This window comes from Microcebus murinus, chromosome 9 (genome assembly GCF_040939455.1).
Source record: "Microcebus murinus isolate Inina chromosome 9, M.murinus_Inina_mat1.0, whole genome shotgun sequence".
Lineage (NCBI taxonomy): Eukaryota > Metazoa > Chordata > Mammalia > Primates > Cheirogaleidae > Microcebus > Microcebus murinus.
In genome coordinates, this window is record NC_134112.1 from 31,098,170 (window position 1) to 31,112,730 (window position 14,561).

At 35.5% G+C, this 14,561-nt stretch overlaps 1 protein-coding gene across 1 annotated transcript in view; it reads left to right on the forward strand.

The window, feature by feature from the left end:
* Window positions 1–14,561, forward strand: part of MACC1 (MET transcriptional regulator MACC1) — a 68,613-nt gene that overhangs the window by 40,474 nt on the left and 13,578 nt on the right. Inside the window, exons 2-3 of the mRNA XM_076006380.1 lie at window positions 6,979–7,101; window positions 8,644–10,685. Of these exons, the coding sequence (XP_075862495.1) occupies window positions 6,987–7,101; window positions 8,644–10,685 (2,157 nt within the window). The 5' untranslated portion in view covers window positions 6,979–6,986. The remainder of the gene's footprint in view (window positions 1–6,978; window positions 7,102–8,643; window positions 10,686–14,561) is intronic.

The following is a 14,561-nucleotide window of genomic DNA, read 5'->3' on the forward strand; positions in this document are numbered from 1 at the left end:
GCTGGACCCGCTGTTCTCCATCTCGACAATTGCGCTTGGGTGAGATGCTATCAATACACATTAAGAAAGAGTTCTGTGAAAGAGATTTACTGTAAGAGACGGGACTGAGGCTGTTATTTCTGAGTTGGTTGCTCCTCTTCATTCCTCTTCATTCCTGGTAATGCTGGTGCTTCTGCTAAGTGGTTTATTTGTGTCCTTTGGTCCCCATGAAGCTTGTAACTAGTAATGTTTTTCTTACTGCGGTCACTTTTAGAAAGCAGGGAGCCAAATGTGTGGGCCATCACAAATAAGTATCCTGGAACTTACAGGATGATGTTTGTGAAAGGACTTTAGTTTTATCTTCCTACCAGTTTCCTGCAAATGACACCGAATTTGTTCACTTTCTTGTTTTGGTTTTGAACTTTTTTACTGAAGAATAATATATTCTTGTTGCTTAAACTTACTGTGTTATTTGAATGTTTGTAAGTTTTCTCAAGTTCTTTTAAAACCAAGGAAGGGTGTGTGTGAGTCTGTGTGTGTATGTATGTGTATGAATGCACACATGTAAAATGAACATACTGTAGGGAATTTAAATTAAAAAGAAAAATATCTATTGATAATCAATTATATGCTTAGGTTAATTCTAAAAGATTGCTGATGTATAACAGATAATTATCAGAAGTCTATAATACTCTCTTAAACACTTCTATCTCCATGGAATGTCCTCTGAACTTTATGAAACCTTACCCATTTTTTAGAATATTGATTATATATTCCTGCTCTATGAGGTGAAGAACAAGAGGCTGCAAGCATGATGTGAAGTCAGAACAAGCAGGACTGGCCTTGTCAGTGGACTTGATTCTCTCTAGCCTTCACCATGCATCATATCCACATAATCCTGGTTTGGTAGGAGGTGTGATGATAGCTGGTGTGATGAGAGTGTGGAACTGGAGACTACTGCAAGTTATTTCACTCTCATTGAATGCTAGGGCTAAACATTTTTTTTTTGGTCATTTTTGCTTAAAATATTAGCTATTATTTTTCACATGATATAGCACTACAGTTTAAAAGGATTTCATTTTTATAGAGTTCATGGAAATGGATAGAACTATTCTCATACCCTACTTCTTTCTTATGGAGTTTAAAATCAGGCAATGATAGTTTGATTCCCAAACCTTCCAGTAATGAACCTGCAACCATAGGCAACTAAATTAACTTCTCTGCAGCTTGACTTTATCATCTGTAAAATGAACATTCTTTATAATGATTTTCTGCTTTCTTCATGAGCCCTTGTAATTTCAGTCATTTCCCTGGGCCTGAAGGATAAAAGTTGCCAACTCTGTGAGCCAGTTCCAGCTATATAATTACTGGTGCAAAATAAAAATCTGGGGCTTCTTGCTCAAAACATATTAAGTATTTCAAGATGGCAGCAACAGAGCATTACACCCAACATGGGCCTATCTGAGAATGGAGCCCTGTGTTACTGTACAGGTCACATGCCCACGATGCAGGTCCCTCTGTAAACTTGGAGAAGATCTTCTGGAATCAAGAGTAAGGCTTGATACTACTCTTCAGAAACAAATTGCAGACATAGTCTCAAATTTCACTTTCTCTGGGAGAGAAGTTCTGACCCATGGGTAGGATGCATAGTGTAGAGTTCTAAAGTTTGTTCTCTATAACCCACTATCTGTAAATTCAAACATTGCTTCTGCTACTTAGTAGCTTTATAATCATAATGTGCCTAAACCTCTATTTCCTTTAAAATAAAATAATGATAGAACCAACTTTCTAGAATTGTTGCAAATAATAAATGAGAAAATCCATGCATGGTACCAGGAGTGTATTAATAGCAAGCTTAAAATAAATAATAGCTTTTATGATTACTATTTTTTATTATTGTTTTTACAGGCCTAAGATACTCCTTTCGTGTATCTTGTCAGAGTCCTTCACACCTTCTTTTACAGAATCAGGTTTCTGGGAACATCCTCTGGCTACATCACTAAACTGCACATAAAATAGGTTCTGACCTACTGTTTCTCTGTTCCTGATTCATGCTCACTAATATGATGTTATGCTGCACAATTATTACAATTTTCCTAAATTTCAATTCTGCTAGTGATAGAAGGGTAATAAGATATAAAGCAGTGATAGACATCTTGACGTGGTGATATTAACAAGATGATGTATTATAGAAATGTTTTGAGTTACCAGGGTCGGAGGCATCGTAGAAATTATTATGCATTATGAACACTGCTTAATGCACCAGGGTCTCTGCTTGACTCCCTGGAGAGTCTCCTGAAGCCACTTGCCTTGGGAAAAAGTGACTGCTGACATTTGCCCTGTCAGGCTGGTAGGCCTTTTAAATATTTGGTAAGAATAATCAGAGGTAATGCACAAACTATTTAATAACCAGTGAGAGGGCATATTCACTACCAGTCAGAGAGTACCACCAGCCCCTCAGGAGGTGCCCTAAGGCCACAAAAGCACCATGGTAACTACAGTAAAATCACATCAGGTGAGTATCAACAGCTGATTACGTTTCCTTTGTGAACCTTTAATACTGGTTCCTCAGGCCTTTTATATCAGTTGCATTTGCAAGGTATTGCAATGCTATTTGGGTAGGTTTGGCATTTGGGGGGTGAAGGAAAAGTCCACTGGTCCAACAATCGCTGTCATGATATTTTAGTATTTTCTTTCAACTATAATATTTACTGCCTATGTGGATGTACTTCTAATGTCACATAAATCAAGAGTAAAATACAGTACGGATGATGGAAAGTGTTAAATACTATACAGATCCATGGAAATCATAGAGCAGGGGCCCTCAAACTTTTTAAACAGAAGGCCAGTTCACTGTCCCTCAGACCGTTGGAGGGCCGGACTATAGTTTTAAAAAAACTATGAACAAATTCCTATGCACACTGCACATATCTTATTTTGAAGTAAAAAAAAAAAAAACAAACGGGCAAAAACACCCTCATGTGGCCCACGGGCCATAGTTTGAGGACGCTTGTCATAGAGGTCTCAAGTATTTAAGGACTAATTGGAAAATACTTTGAACCTGCCAGGTAGCTAACAATAGCAATTTCCACCATATAATTACTACCATAACCACTTCAAAGGACATATTTTAGAGGAACAATTCTTTTATGGTAATGCTTCCCTGGTTACTTATTTCCAAACACCACACTGCTCCCCACTCCTCACCTCTACCCACCAAGATCTTCTGGGGTCTTTTGCTAAGTTGTACACTTGGCAAATTTTTCCAGTTGTTTAAGGCTTAGTTTAAATAGTCAAATAAATGAAGGGCAAAAACGTTGTTCATTTGAGGGAAAATGTAATGGATCATGCGAAGTCAGAAGAAGTGTTTTGGAAAAGGAATTTTGAAAGACCCTGGTCCCAAATTAAATGAGTACTAGACTGTTCTTTTCTCATTTACTCATTCCAACAAGGTCTAACTCATTCTTCTGTAGACAAAGTTAAACAAATCCTATTTTGGACAGCAATTGCCATGGAGCATGGAGTTTCACTGGAAGAAAACACAGGGAAATGATAAATGTGACTAATGCGATTTGCACCTGTATAAACAAGCATGGCCCTTGGCAGGGCAGCATCTTCGTCCTCCCCTTCCAGTCAAGGACATTTTTTCTACACCGCTTCTGCCAGGACTCATAGAAAAACATACTCAGCTTTAGGATGAGTACTGTGTGTGTATGTGGGGTGTGAGGAGTGTGTGTATGTGTGTGTTTGTGTGTGTGTGTATGCAAAGATTAAGAGCAGGAGGATTTGTTGAGGTATAGTGAGAGCAGCCAGGGAACCATTTGGCCAAGGAGGGATCTTACTGCAATGGCTTTCAGAATGTGGCTCTCAACATATGCCCCCCCAGAACCACAACATGGGTGTCATTTGAAACCTTTATGAGAATACAGATTTTTGTGCAAATCCTCAGACCTTCTGGATCAGAAACACTGTGGTGGGTTCAGTGGGCCGTGTCTGATCAAACCCTCCAGGTGATCCTGGTACCACTGAAGTTTAGAACAGCTGCATGAAGGACAATGAAGATATGCGCTTGGCGGCTGGGGAGAAGGACTAATCCACAGAGAATTCCAGCTAATGACCACTTTGCACCTTTGTTTCTTCGAGGTTATGATCCTTTAGGATCTGAGGTGTGTAAGGCACCATTCCTGATTTTTATGTGGTGGAGGACCTGTAACTATATTTCTAGGTTGTAACAATTTTTTTGCATCAAGGATAATTAGCCTCAAAGGAATCTTGGGTATTAATTGTTTATTTTGCTCTTTTCTCCATAAAAAAAAAGAAAGAGTTTAGGTAAATTGCTGTCTAATTTGATTCTCTACTAAAAATGTACTTTATCTTTTTGAAAATATTTTTTCATTTAAATATTTTTTTCCTCATATTAATTTCATTTGCTAAATTTTGCTGAGGGTCTTGAGCTCAGTTTTCCTACCTTAAAGTTTTGGCTACCTATACCATGCAAAGGACTTTCAATTTTGGACATTATATTTGGTAAAATAAACCACAGAATTTTGAGTACCTGCCAGGAAACTTGACTTGGTGAAAAATTCACACATTGCATAATTCAACTTTTCACCCAATATTTTGATGTAGTTTCCCTTATCAGAGGAAAAAATTGCTATTGCAACATTTGAATTTTTTAAGTATGCCACCTTATGAAGTTTTGGCATTTGTTTATTTATCATGTCTAGAAAATATGCTTATCCTCCTTTCCTTTCCCTTTCCTTCCCTCTTCTCTCTTTTTTTTAATCTTCTTTTAATTTGTTTTTCTTTTCTTTCTTTTTTTTTTTGAGTGTATCAGGAAGACTTTGGCTTTCTTTAAAAAAATAAAATGAGCTACTTTGAAAAAAAAAAGTCAAGAACTCAAAAGAGGAGTATGACAAAAAAAAAAAGAAGGGTCAAAGGTGAAGGAGATGTGGTCAACACACAAAGAAGAAAAAGAATGGGGCCTTAGTAGAACTGGAAATGTGATCTGAACAGTGGGGCAGCCTCAGAATGTACCACTGAGAACCTTGGGTCTGAGATAGGGTAAATGACGTTCTGAGTTTTGGGCTGCATGCAGCAGCTACAAGGTGAATGAGAAATTATTTCTGGGTCACTCACTTGCTATTTGACCTTGTGGTTTAGTTATGTACCACTGCTGAGACTCATTTTTCACTCCGAAAATCAGATTTAAAATACCTATTTTTCAGTGTTGTCATGGGACAAAGAAAAATCATATATGTGGAGAGAAGGCTGAGTCCTAGCAATGAGAAACCTACAATTAATACTTTTAATTATAATTCATCTGTTTTCATAGTAGTATAGTACTCCATTGTATTAAAATATTGCAAGTTATTTATCCACTCACATGCCAGAGGATATTTTTATTGGTTTCAGTTTTTGTTAATATGATATAATGAACATTCATGTATATATCTTTTGATGCACATATGCAAGGTTTTTGCTAGAACAAATAACTGGGATTGAAATTGCTGGGTAGTAGGCTCTAAACATCCTTCCTAGATAATGCCAGATTAATTTCAAGTGGTGGCACCTGTTAATGCTTCCACCAGTAGTATATAGGATTTCCCTTTGTTCTACATCTTTGTCAATAATTATAGTCATCATTTATTTTTGTATATTTGCTGGGTAGCAATCGTGTTTCATGTAGTTTCATGTGGCATTTTCCTAATTACGAATGAAGTCCAGCATATTCTAACATATTTAAGGGTCATGTATGTTTCCTTCTTTTGTTGTTGAGAAATGTTTGTCTATCTCTTTTCTCAAAGATTTCTATAACGTTTTTATTTTGTTTGTTGATTTATGGGAGTCTTTGATATGGTAATATTTTGGAATAGGATTTTATTTTTCTTTTTTCAGTCATATGTGATGGAAATAAATTCACCCAGATTTTGGTTTGTGTTTTTACTTTTTGTACTTTGATACACAGGAATTTCATTTTAATGTGGGCATGTGTTTTATGGTTTGCATTTTGTGTGTGTGTGCTTTGCTAAAGAAATTCTCTATTTTGTAGAAAACATAAAGATAATCTTTTAGACTCTTTTCAAATTTTAGAGTTGTTCCTTTCACCTTTGAGGCTTTAAGTGTCTTGGAATTGATTTTTTTGTCTATGGAATGAGGTAGTGATCAATATGATTTTTTTTCAGCATGAGTAACCAATGGTGTCATCACTGCTGAGTGAATAATCCATCATTTCCACACCTCTCTGCATGGCCACCTCTGTCTTCTGTGAGGGTGGGTCTGTTTTTAGGGTCTCATTCTGGGTTCTTGATATATTTTGATTCCAATTCCATGTTGTCCTACTTAGCACATGTTTATAATCAATGGTGATATCTGGTTGGTAGTGTACATTACTTCCATTATGCTCTTCTTGTGGATCATCTTGAATATTAGCCCTTTACTTTTCTATATAAATATTAAAATAGCTTAAGAAGTTGTTATATGTTGTTAAAAACAAGCGTCAAAACAATATGCTTTACTTGACAAATATATAGAATTTTTGTCAATTAAAAAATAAATTAACTAAAAAAGAATTTATAAAGATAAACATACACAAAACATGTTGTGATTTATTTTGGAACTGCAATGAGTATACAGAAAGATTTGGGGAGGATTTTCAGGTTTGTGATATTTAGTCTTCCAATCACCAAATGGAATGTCTGCTTATTGAGGTTTCAACTCACTATTCTTTATTATTGTCCTTGGGATTTTCATTAATTACTTTTTCATGACATCAGTAATGCATTTCCAGGTTTGCTTATTGGTATTAATCTAGAATCTGAGTGTTTTGCACTATACATATTTTAGGATATTCAGTCCAGCATTCTACCAGAAGAAGAGGGCCTCTATATTTTTACATGCAGTTTTTAAATATAAATATGTATGACCACCTTGAGTTTGTTTTCTCTGACAACCTGTATATGTATGCTTACAAAAAATACATATCTATTTACTTTGTAGGTGGAAAAATGTTAATCAGTGAAACAGCCTATTTTTGGTCAGGAGGAATGGCACAAAGTAGATCTGAAGGAAATTTGGTTGACATGGAAGCCCAGAAACTCTCAAAAAATTGCAGTACTACAGGTATGGGAACTTATAAATGTTGTAATTTTGTCCATACATCTATCACCAGTAGCTACTGAAGGTCTACCTCTGAAAAGAGTTACAGAAAATTAAAAGAATTATAAAATCACAATGTTATCATAGAAATAATTATACTATGATTTAAAAAGATGTGCAAACTAAAACAGCATAGCCAACAGATTATAAGAAATATTATAAAGAGGCAAAGATTTATTAATAAATGAGTGATATATGCAATAAATACAATGGATTTTGAGGTAAAAGAGATCTCTGAAACTTGGATTGGCCTAAGAAACATTTATAGAGTATAAAAAAACTGAACCGATCCTGAGAGGAAAAGTAAAATTCAAGGAAAAGTAAAATTCAAGGAAGTTAGGAATAACTGGGTTGAAGAAAAGTGTGGAAATAAGAGAAATACCATTTTTATTTTTCAAAATGAATCTTCTAATCTCTAATACATAACACTTAAAACACCTTTCAATCTATATAATAGTTTTACATATATTAAACAAAAATGTCTGACAATTTACTTGAATTCTTTTTTTCTATAGAACTTGTTATCATTGGGTTGGCCATTGTGGCCATCATTTTCTCTAATGCAGCATCAGCTTCATGAAATCAGCAGAGTCATTACCACTATTTACTGAGAGAAATGACCACTATGAGATGCTATTAACATAAAAAGATAGATTCAGTACTGTGGGATATATAGAAATTCTTATACTAGAAATGTGAATATTTTAATGTGTTGCTAATTCTTAAAACACTCACTTTCCAAAGTAATAAGGTTTCCATTCATAGTGGTAAGACCACTCTGACATTGCAAGCTACAAAAGCTCAATACATTCCTTCAAGTAGTAAGTCCAATGGTGGTATAATTATTTTAGGTTCATTTTTCATGAAAGGTTTATTTTTCATGAAAAACTTCAATGTTATTAAAATTCATCAATACAAATTATCAGAGAATGAGCTAATGATGAATGTCTAATTTAGCATATTGTTTTAAAAAATTATTTTAGCTGTTAACAGATGTATTTGTTTTTTTTCACATATTGAATGTTATCTGAAAATAAAAAACATTAAATTATTATTCTAGATGTAATGAGACCAATTATTCAATGGTGAGGAAAATATGGACAATTGGCTGAATTATTGTTTGCTCAGAGCTTTGCTTTTGTAAAAATGAAACATAAAATAATAAAGCATAAGCATATGCTCATCTGGGACATTTTATGGAAAAATGTTAAATATGTAAAATGTTAAACATTTATTTGTTTAGTTTGTAAATCATGATGTCTTAACATAAAAGAACATTTAAATATGGTCAAAATAACTTCGTAGAAAAATTGTTCTTTCCTTACTATATGCAAATGTGACCAAATTTACCATTAAGTTTGTAGTAGATGGTAGGTTGAATATCAAAAAGAAAAGAAAATTGAGAAGTAGGTCCTGAATTTTTAAGCTATAGGAAAAATGAACCTTGGTTATATCTCAGAATGCCACCTTATTGATTTCTTGCTTTGTTTTTCTTTGAACAACAAGAATGCCAAGACCCAGACTTTCTTCACAATTGGCCGGAAGCTTTTGCCCTTCATGGTAATAATGCTTGCAAAGCTACGAATCCATTCTGGAATGAACTGTCTGCTTCTAACCCATTTTTGGATGACATAACTCAGCTAAGAAAGAACAGGAAGAGAGATAATATTTCCATCTTGAAGGAAGATCCTTTTCTTTTTTTAAGAGAAGTAGAAAATGGAAATTCTTTTGATTCCTCTGGTGATGAACTCGATGTGCGAAAATTACTTAGGCATTCCTCCTCAAGGAAATCTGGAAGATCTAAAAGTGTTTCAGAACTTCTGGACATTTTAGATGACACAGAACATGCCCCTCAGAGTATACATAACTCTGACCAGATCCTAGAACAAGACTTAGAATGGCTTCAAAATGACAGAGAAGCTTATAAAATGGCTTGGTTAAGTCAACGCCAGCTGGCCCGCTCCTGTCTGGATTTGAATACAATTAACCAGAACCCTGGATGGGCCCAAACACAAGTTGCAGAGATCACCATAGTTTGTAAATTAAACCACCAAGGAGGGTCGGTACAATTACCTGAATCAGACATCACTATTCACGTACCCCAAGGCCACGTAGCTGTGGGAGAATTCCAAGAGGTGTCTCTAAGGGCTTTTCTTGATCCTCCACAAATGCTTAACCATAATCTTTCCTGCACTGTAAGCCCTCTGTTGGAAATCACGTTAGGAAACCTTAATACAATGGAAGCCATTTTGCTGGAGATGAAAATTGGTGCTGAGGTGAGAAAGGATCCTTTCAGCCAAGTCATGACAGAAATGGTGTGTTTACACAGCCTGGACAAAGAAGGCCCTTTCAGGGTGTTAAGCAACTGTTACATTTATAAAGATACCATCCAAGTCAAGCTAATGGACTTGAGTCAGGTGATGTATCTAGTGGTTGCTGCACAAGCTAAAACTATTCAGTCACCAGCCACCACCATTTGGGATTATATCCACAAAATCACCTCAATTGGAATTTATGGACCCAAATATATCCATCCCAGTTTCACTGTTATTTTCATAGTTTGTGGACACAGTTACATGCCAGGAAAGCTTACAATCTCTGATATTAAGAAGGGTGGAAAAAACACATCTCCAGTTGTATTTCAGCTCTGGGGGAAGCATTCATTTTTACTTGACAAGCCACAAGATCTAAGTATTTCTGTTTTTTCATGTGACCCTGATTTTCAAGTAAAGGCAGAAGGAGACAGGAAAGGAATTAAACAAAAACAGTTGGAAGCAGGTGAAATAGTTCATCAACCATTTTTATTTTCTTTAGTTGACCACAGAGAGATGCACTTGTTTGTTTTCTGTGTTCAGGTGGAGCCCTCCCATGGTGAAGCAGTTGCACAGTTCTGTATCACTACACCTGATCCAGCCCCGAACCTAAAAAGGCTCTCAAATCTGCCAGGTTATTTGCAGAAGGAGAAGAAAATCAAGTCTACTCCTTTATTACCAACAGTGCTTGTTAAATATCCCACATTTCAAGATAAAACGTTGAACTTTACCAACTATGGGGTGACCTTGAAGGCAGTACTGAGACAAAGCAAGATTGACTACTTACTTGAATATTTCAAAGGTGACACAATAGCACTTCTTGGAAAAGGGAAGGTCAAAGCCATTGGGCAGTCCAAAGTTAAAGAATGGTATGTGGGAGTCCTCAGAGGTAAGATTGGACTTGTCCATTCCAAAAATGTCAAGGTGATTTCAAGGGAACAAGTAATGTCTACGTCAGATACCATCTTTACAACCAGAAATCTTCTTGAACAAATTGCTCTGCCTTTTAAAAAACTAACTTATATCTACTCAGTTGTATTGACCTTGGTGTCAGAAAAAGTTTATGACTGGAAAGTTTTAGCTGATGTCCTGGGTTACTCGCATCTGGCACTGGAAGATTTGGTTCAAACACAAGCGGACAAAGAGTCAGAAAAAGTTTCCTACGTTGTGAAGAAGTTAAAGGAAGATTGCCACGCAGACAGAAATACGAGAAAGTTCCTTTACGAACTTATTGTGGTGAGTACTGTTTCATTATAGTAATTTATTTGCTATAGAAAACTTTATTAATTTGACAATATTTATAGCCAAACATACGTGAGAAGAAATATTTTTAAAAATTAGCAATTTCAAATACATTGAAACCACTTTTCAGCAAAAAAGAGTTTTTCCCATAAGACCATACAATTGATTTTTTAAGTTTGAGATACAATTGTGATTTACCCAGATAATAGGCCCCCAAAGATCATCTCTTGAAGGAAGATTAAAGGTTCTCTTTATGCTGGGCCTAAAAGTTAAGACATGGCTTCTCTTCCTCTCTCAAATATTTAGACAGCCCTTAGGATCTCAAAAAAGTTTCACAACATGAAAATAAACAAGAGTAAACTAAACTAACTAACGAGGCCATGGTTTGAGGTCCACTTTTCAGTGTTTTCTAAAATGTATCATTAACATCCTTTACTTGAGCAATTTAATATTCTTATTCTGCATGCAATATAAACACAGATATTGGTCAGTCTCCTCTTAATCCTCATGTTTTAACATGACTCTCAAGGTCTCATCCCAGTGAAAGATTCCGTGCAGAATTATAAAGAACTGTTTTGCCTTTAAAGTAGAAATTCAATATTTTATAAAAATTTTAAAAATCAAGAGCATATTTCTAAAAATGGTTAAAATGTAAAATGTGTAAATAGTAATAATGATAGCTAATACTTCTCTAGTGCTTTCTATGTGTATGGCACTGCACTGTGCTGAACACTCTGCACACATTATCTCATTTAGCCATATAACATATAACAACTCTATGGGGTAAGTATAGGTAGTGTCTTCATCTTACAAATGAAAGAAATAAGAGTCTTAGGAAGTTAGGCTATTTACCCAAGGTCCAACCACTGAGTATGATTAGAGAAGACATTTGAAAATTTTTGGTTCCAAAATCATGCTTGAAACCACTATGTCTTCTTGAAACAAAGTATATGTGTATAAAAACTGTTTGTGTAAGCACTGTATATATGTTGGCAGGTGTATTATATGGCATTATAACTGTCAAAGGATGGTGCTCTGTAGGAGATGAGTGAGATTATACAGGCAAGTTCATATATAAGATTCTAATCAAGGTGCAAAAGGAAGGGAAAACATTTGGAGGAGGAATTTAATCTGTGACATTAACAGTAATTTATATTATAAATAAATATATATAAAACATTTCCTCTCCGTTTTTTTTTGTTTTGTTTTGTTTTTTTTTTTTTTTTTTGGATTATTGTACCATAACACTGAGAGGGGTTAAAATTTAAAAAGCTCCACTATCTAGTTGCTAAATGGATAGTTTCATTACGATGTGCTGCATTCTCACATAATCTGGGCCATTCAGAGTCAACGGAGGCTGAATGTTAGAAGCCGCTCTAACTGGTGGAAACTGCGCATGCATTTTGCAATAGCTCATTATCTCTCCTAGCTCATGTTCAGTGTGCACCCACAAAAGTTTGAATTGAAAATTGCTTTGTTTTTTTCTCTTAGTGACCTAAAAATGTTATCTTGGTCAAATGATATGAAAGTTTAAGCCTGAACATCACTGTGATTTTGGGGGGCATGAGGGGATATAATAATTAATAGAGTGGCCTGAGTGGCTAACTAGACAATCTGGCAGAGAGCCCATTCAAGGGAGATGTTCCCAAGGGAGCTCCACAGCACATACTGTGCTTCAGTGAAGGCTTCAGGATTTCGTATGAAGGGGCTTGGGACTGGCTGTCTGACTACAAGGCAATGGAACCTGGGGTATACAGTTGTTTCTTGAAATTTTATTTACATAGTTAGTGTACGTTTTCTTGGATTACATATTTATTTGGGGTGGCAGGAAGAGAACTGATAAAACTGGCAAGATTGTGGGATCTAAACCGTTTAGTCATTTCCAGACATTGAGACTGACTATCCTTACATACTTGAACTTGACATTCTCTAAAACACTTCAGCATCTGATTCAATTTTCGTAATGATTATGAAGAATTAGATGGGGTGGAATTACTATCACATCCAATTTAAAAATCATTAAATAGAGATATTGTGTGATTCATTTAAAGTTCTATACTTTGAGAAACTGAATTTTAAAGTCAGCGTTTGGGACTCCAAGTGCATATTTCTTTTCCCTAAAACGAGAACTGGTATACCCACTCCACAGTTCACTGAAAGCACCTTCTGGGGCCTGCTGGCTCAGTATTGCTTCTCAATGAGGCCATAACTTCTCAGCATGAAAATATAGATCAGTACAGTGTTTGTGTACAAACCATGGGAGATCCTTCTAGTTGTGTACTCCAATGGGAATGAGCACTCTATGGGCTTTAATGGTTGCCTTATTGGTCATTCATTATTAGTTATTGTTTTCTGTTGGTAGATAAAGTTTCTTGGTGCCATTAAAGTGAGGGGCTATCATACATGCTTACAGTAGTCTCTTCTTATCTGCTCTTTCACTTTCTGTGGTTTCAGTTACCCTAATGTCAACCTTGGGTGGCAAATAGATGAGAACAGTACAATAAGATATGAAAGAGAGAGAGAGAGAGACCACAGTCACATAATTTTTATTATAGTATATTGTTATAATTGCTATATTTCATTATTAGTTATTGTTGATTTCTTACTGTGTCTAATTTCTAAATTAAACTTTGTCATCCATGTATATGTATAGGAAAAGACATGGCATATATAGGGTTTGGTACTATCTGTAGTTTCAGGCATCCTTTGCAGATAAGAAAAGATGACTCTATTTGCTGCTTTGAATAGAGAAGAGGTATAGAAAGATATAGTCTCCTATTTTTTTTTTTTTTTTTTTTTTTGAGACAGAGTCTCGCTTTGTTGCCCAGGCTAGAGTGAGTGCCGTGGCGTCCTAGCTCACAGCAACCTCAAACTCCTGGGCTCGAGTGATCCTTCTGCCTCAGCCTCTCGGGTAGCTGGGACTACAGGCATGCGCCACCATGCCCGGCTAATTTTTTATATATATATCAGTTGGCCAATTAATTTCTTTCTATTTATAGTAGAGACGGGGTCTCGCTCTTGCTCAGGCTGGTTTTGAACTCCTGACCTTGAGCAATCCGCCCGCCTCGGCCTCCCAAGAGCTAGGATTACAGGCGTGAGCCACAGCGCCCGGCCTAGTCTCCTATTTTTAAAATGTACTCAGGGGCAAAACAGAAACTTATAGACTTGTTTGAAACATGCATGATGAGTACCAAAGCTCAGATACCTAATAAAAGAAGAAAGAAATAATCTGATGGTTTTTTATCTTGCATTATACAAGACTGAGTGTTTTATCTTTAATACCCTGTGGCTTATATTTAACATAATTATATTGGTGATAAGTGAATTTCTTTAATTTATAAATTTGTATACTTCTCAAATTTATAAACATCAAGAGCGTTGTTCAATTTGAAGGAGAGTCTCATTTTTATGCAACACGCATGATTTTGGGAAGTTTTAAATTACAATTTGATGAAAAATAGAGTAATGTTTACCATCACCAGTGTCCTCACTCTTTAGAGAAATCTTGTAGCCAATCCTCTAGTAAGGCAAATAATTATTTTTTTGTGAGTGAATAATCAACCCTGGATTGATAAATTATAGACTGTTGGAATCTCAGAGTACCTTTGAAAGTGTCTAGATTAACTTCCTGCTATTACAGTCAAAGATATCAAAACACATATTATTTAAGTGGTTTATCCAAGGTTTTACAATTAGTCACAGAGTTAGTCTTACGTATCCCCTAATTCCTGTTGTAATATCCACTGTAGTTTCCTTGTTGAATTTACTTAAAAGTGAACTAGTGAACCAACTTTTTGAGTTTTAGAAAACTCAATTATATATGTGGTAGAATAAAGGACTTCCATTTCTAGACTATATAATGAAAATTCT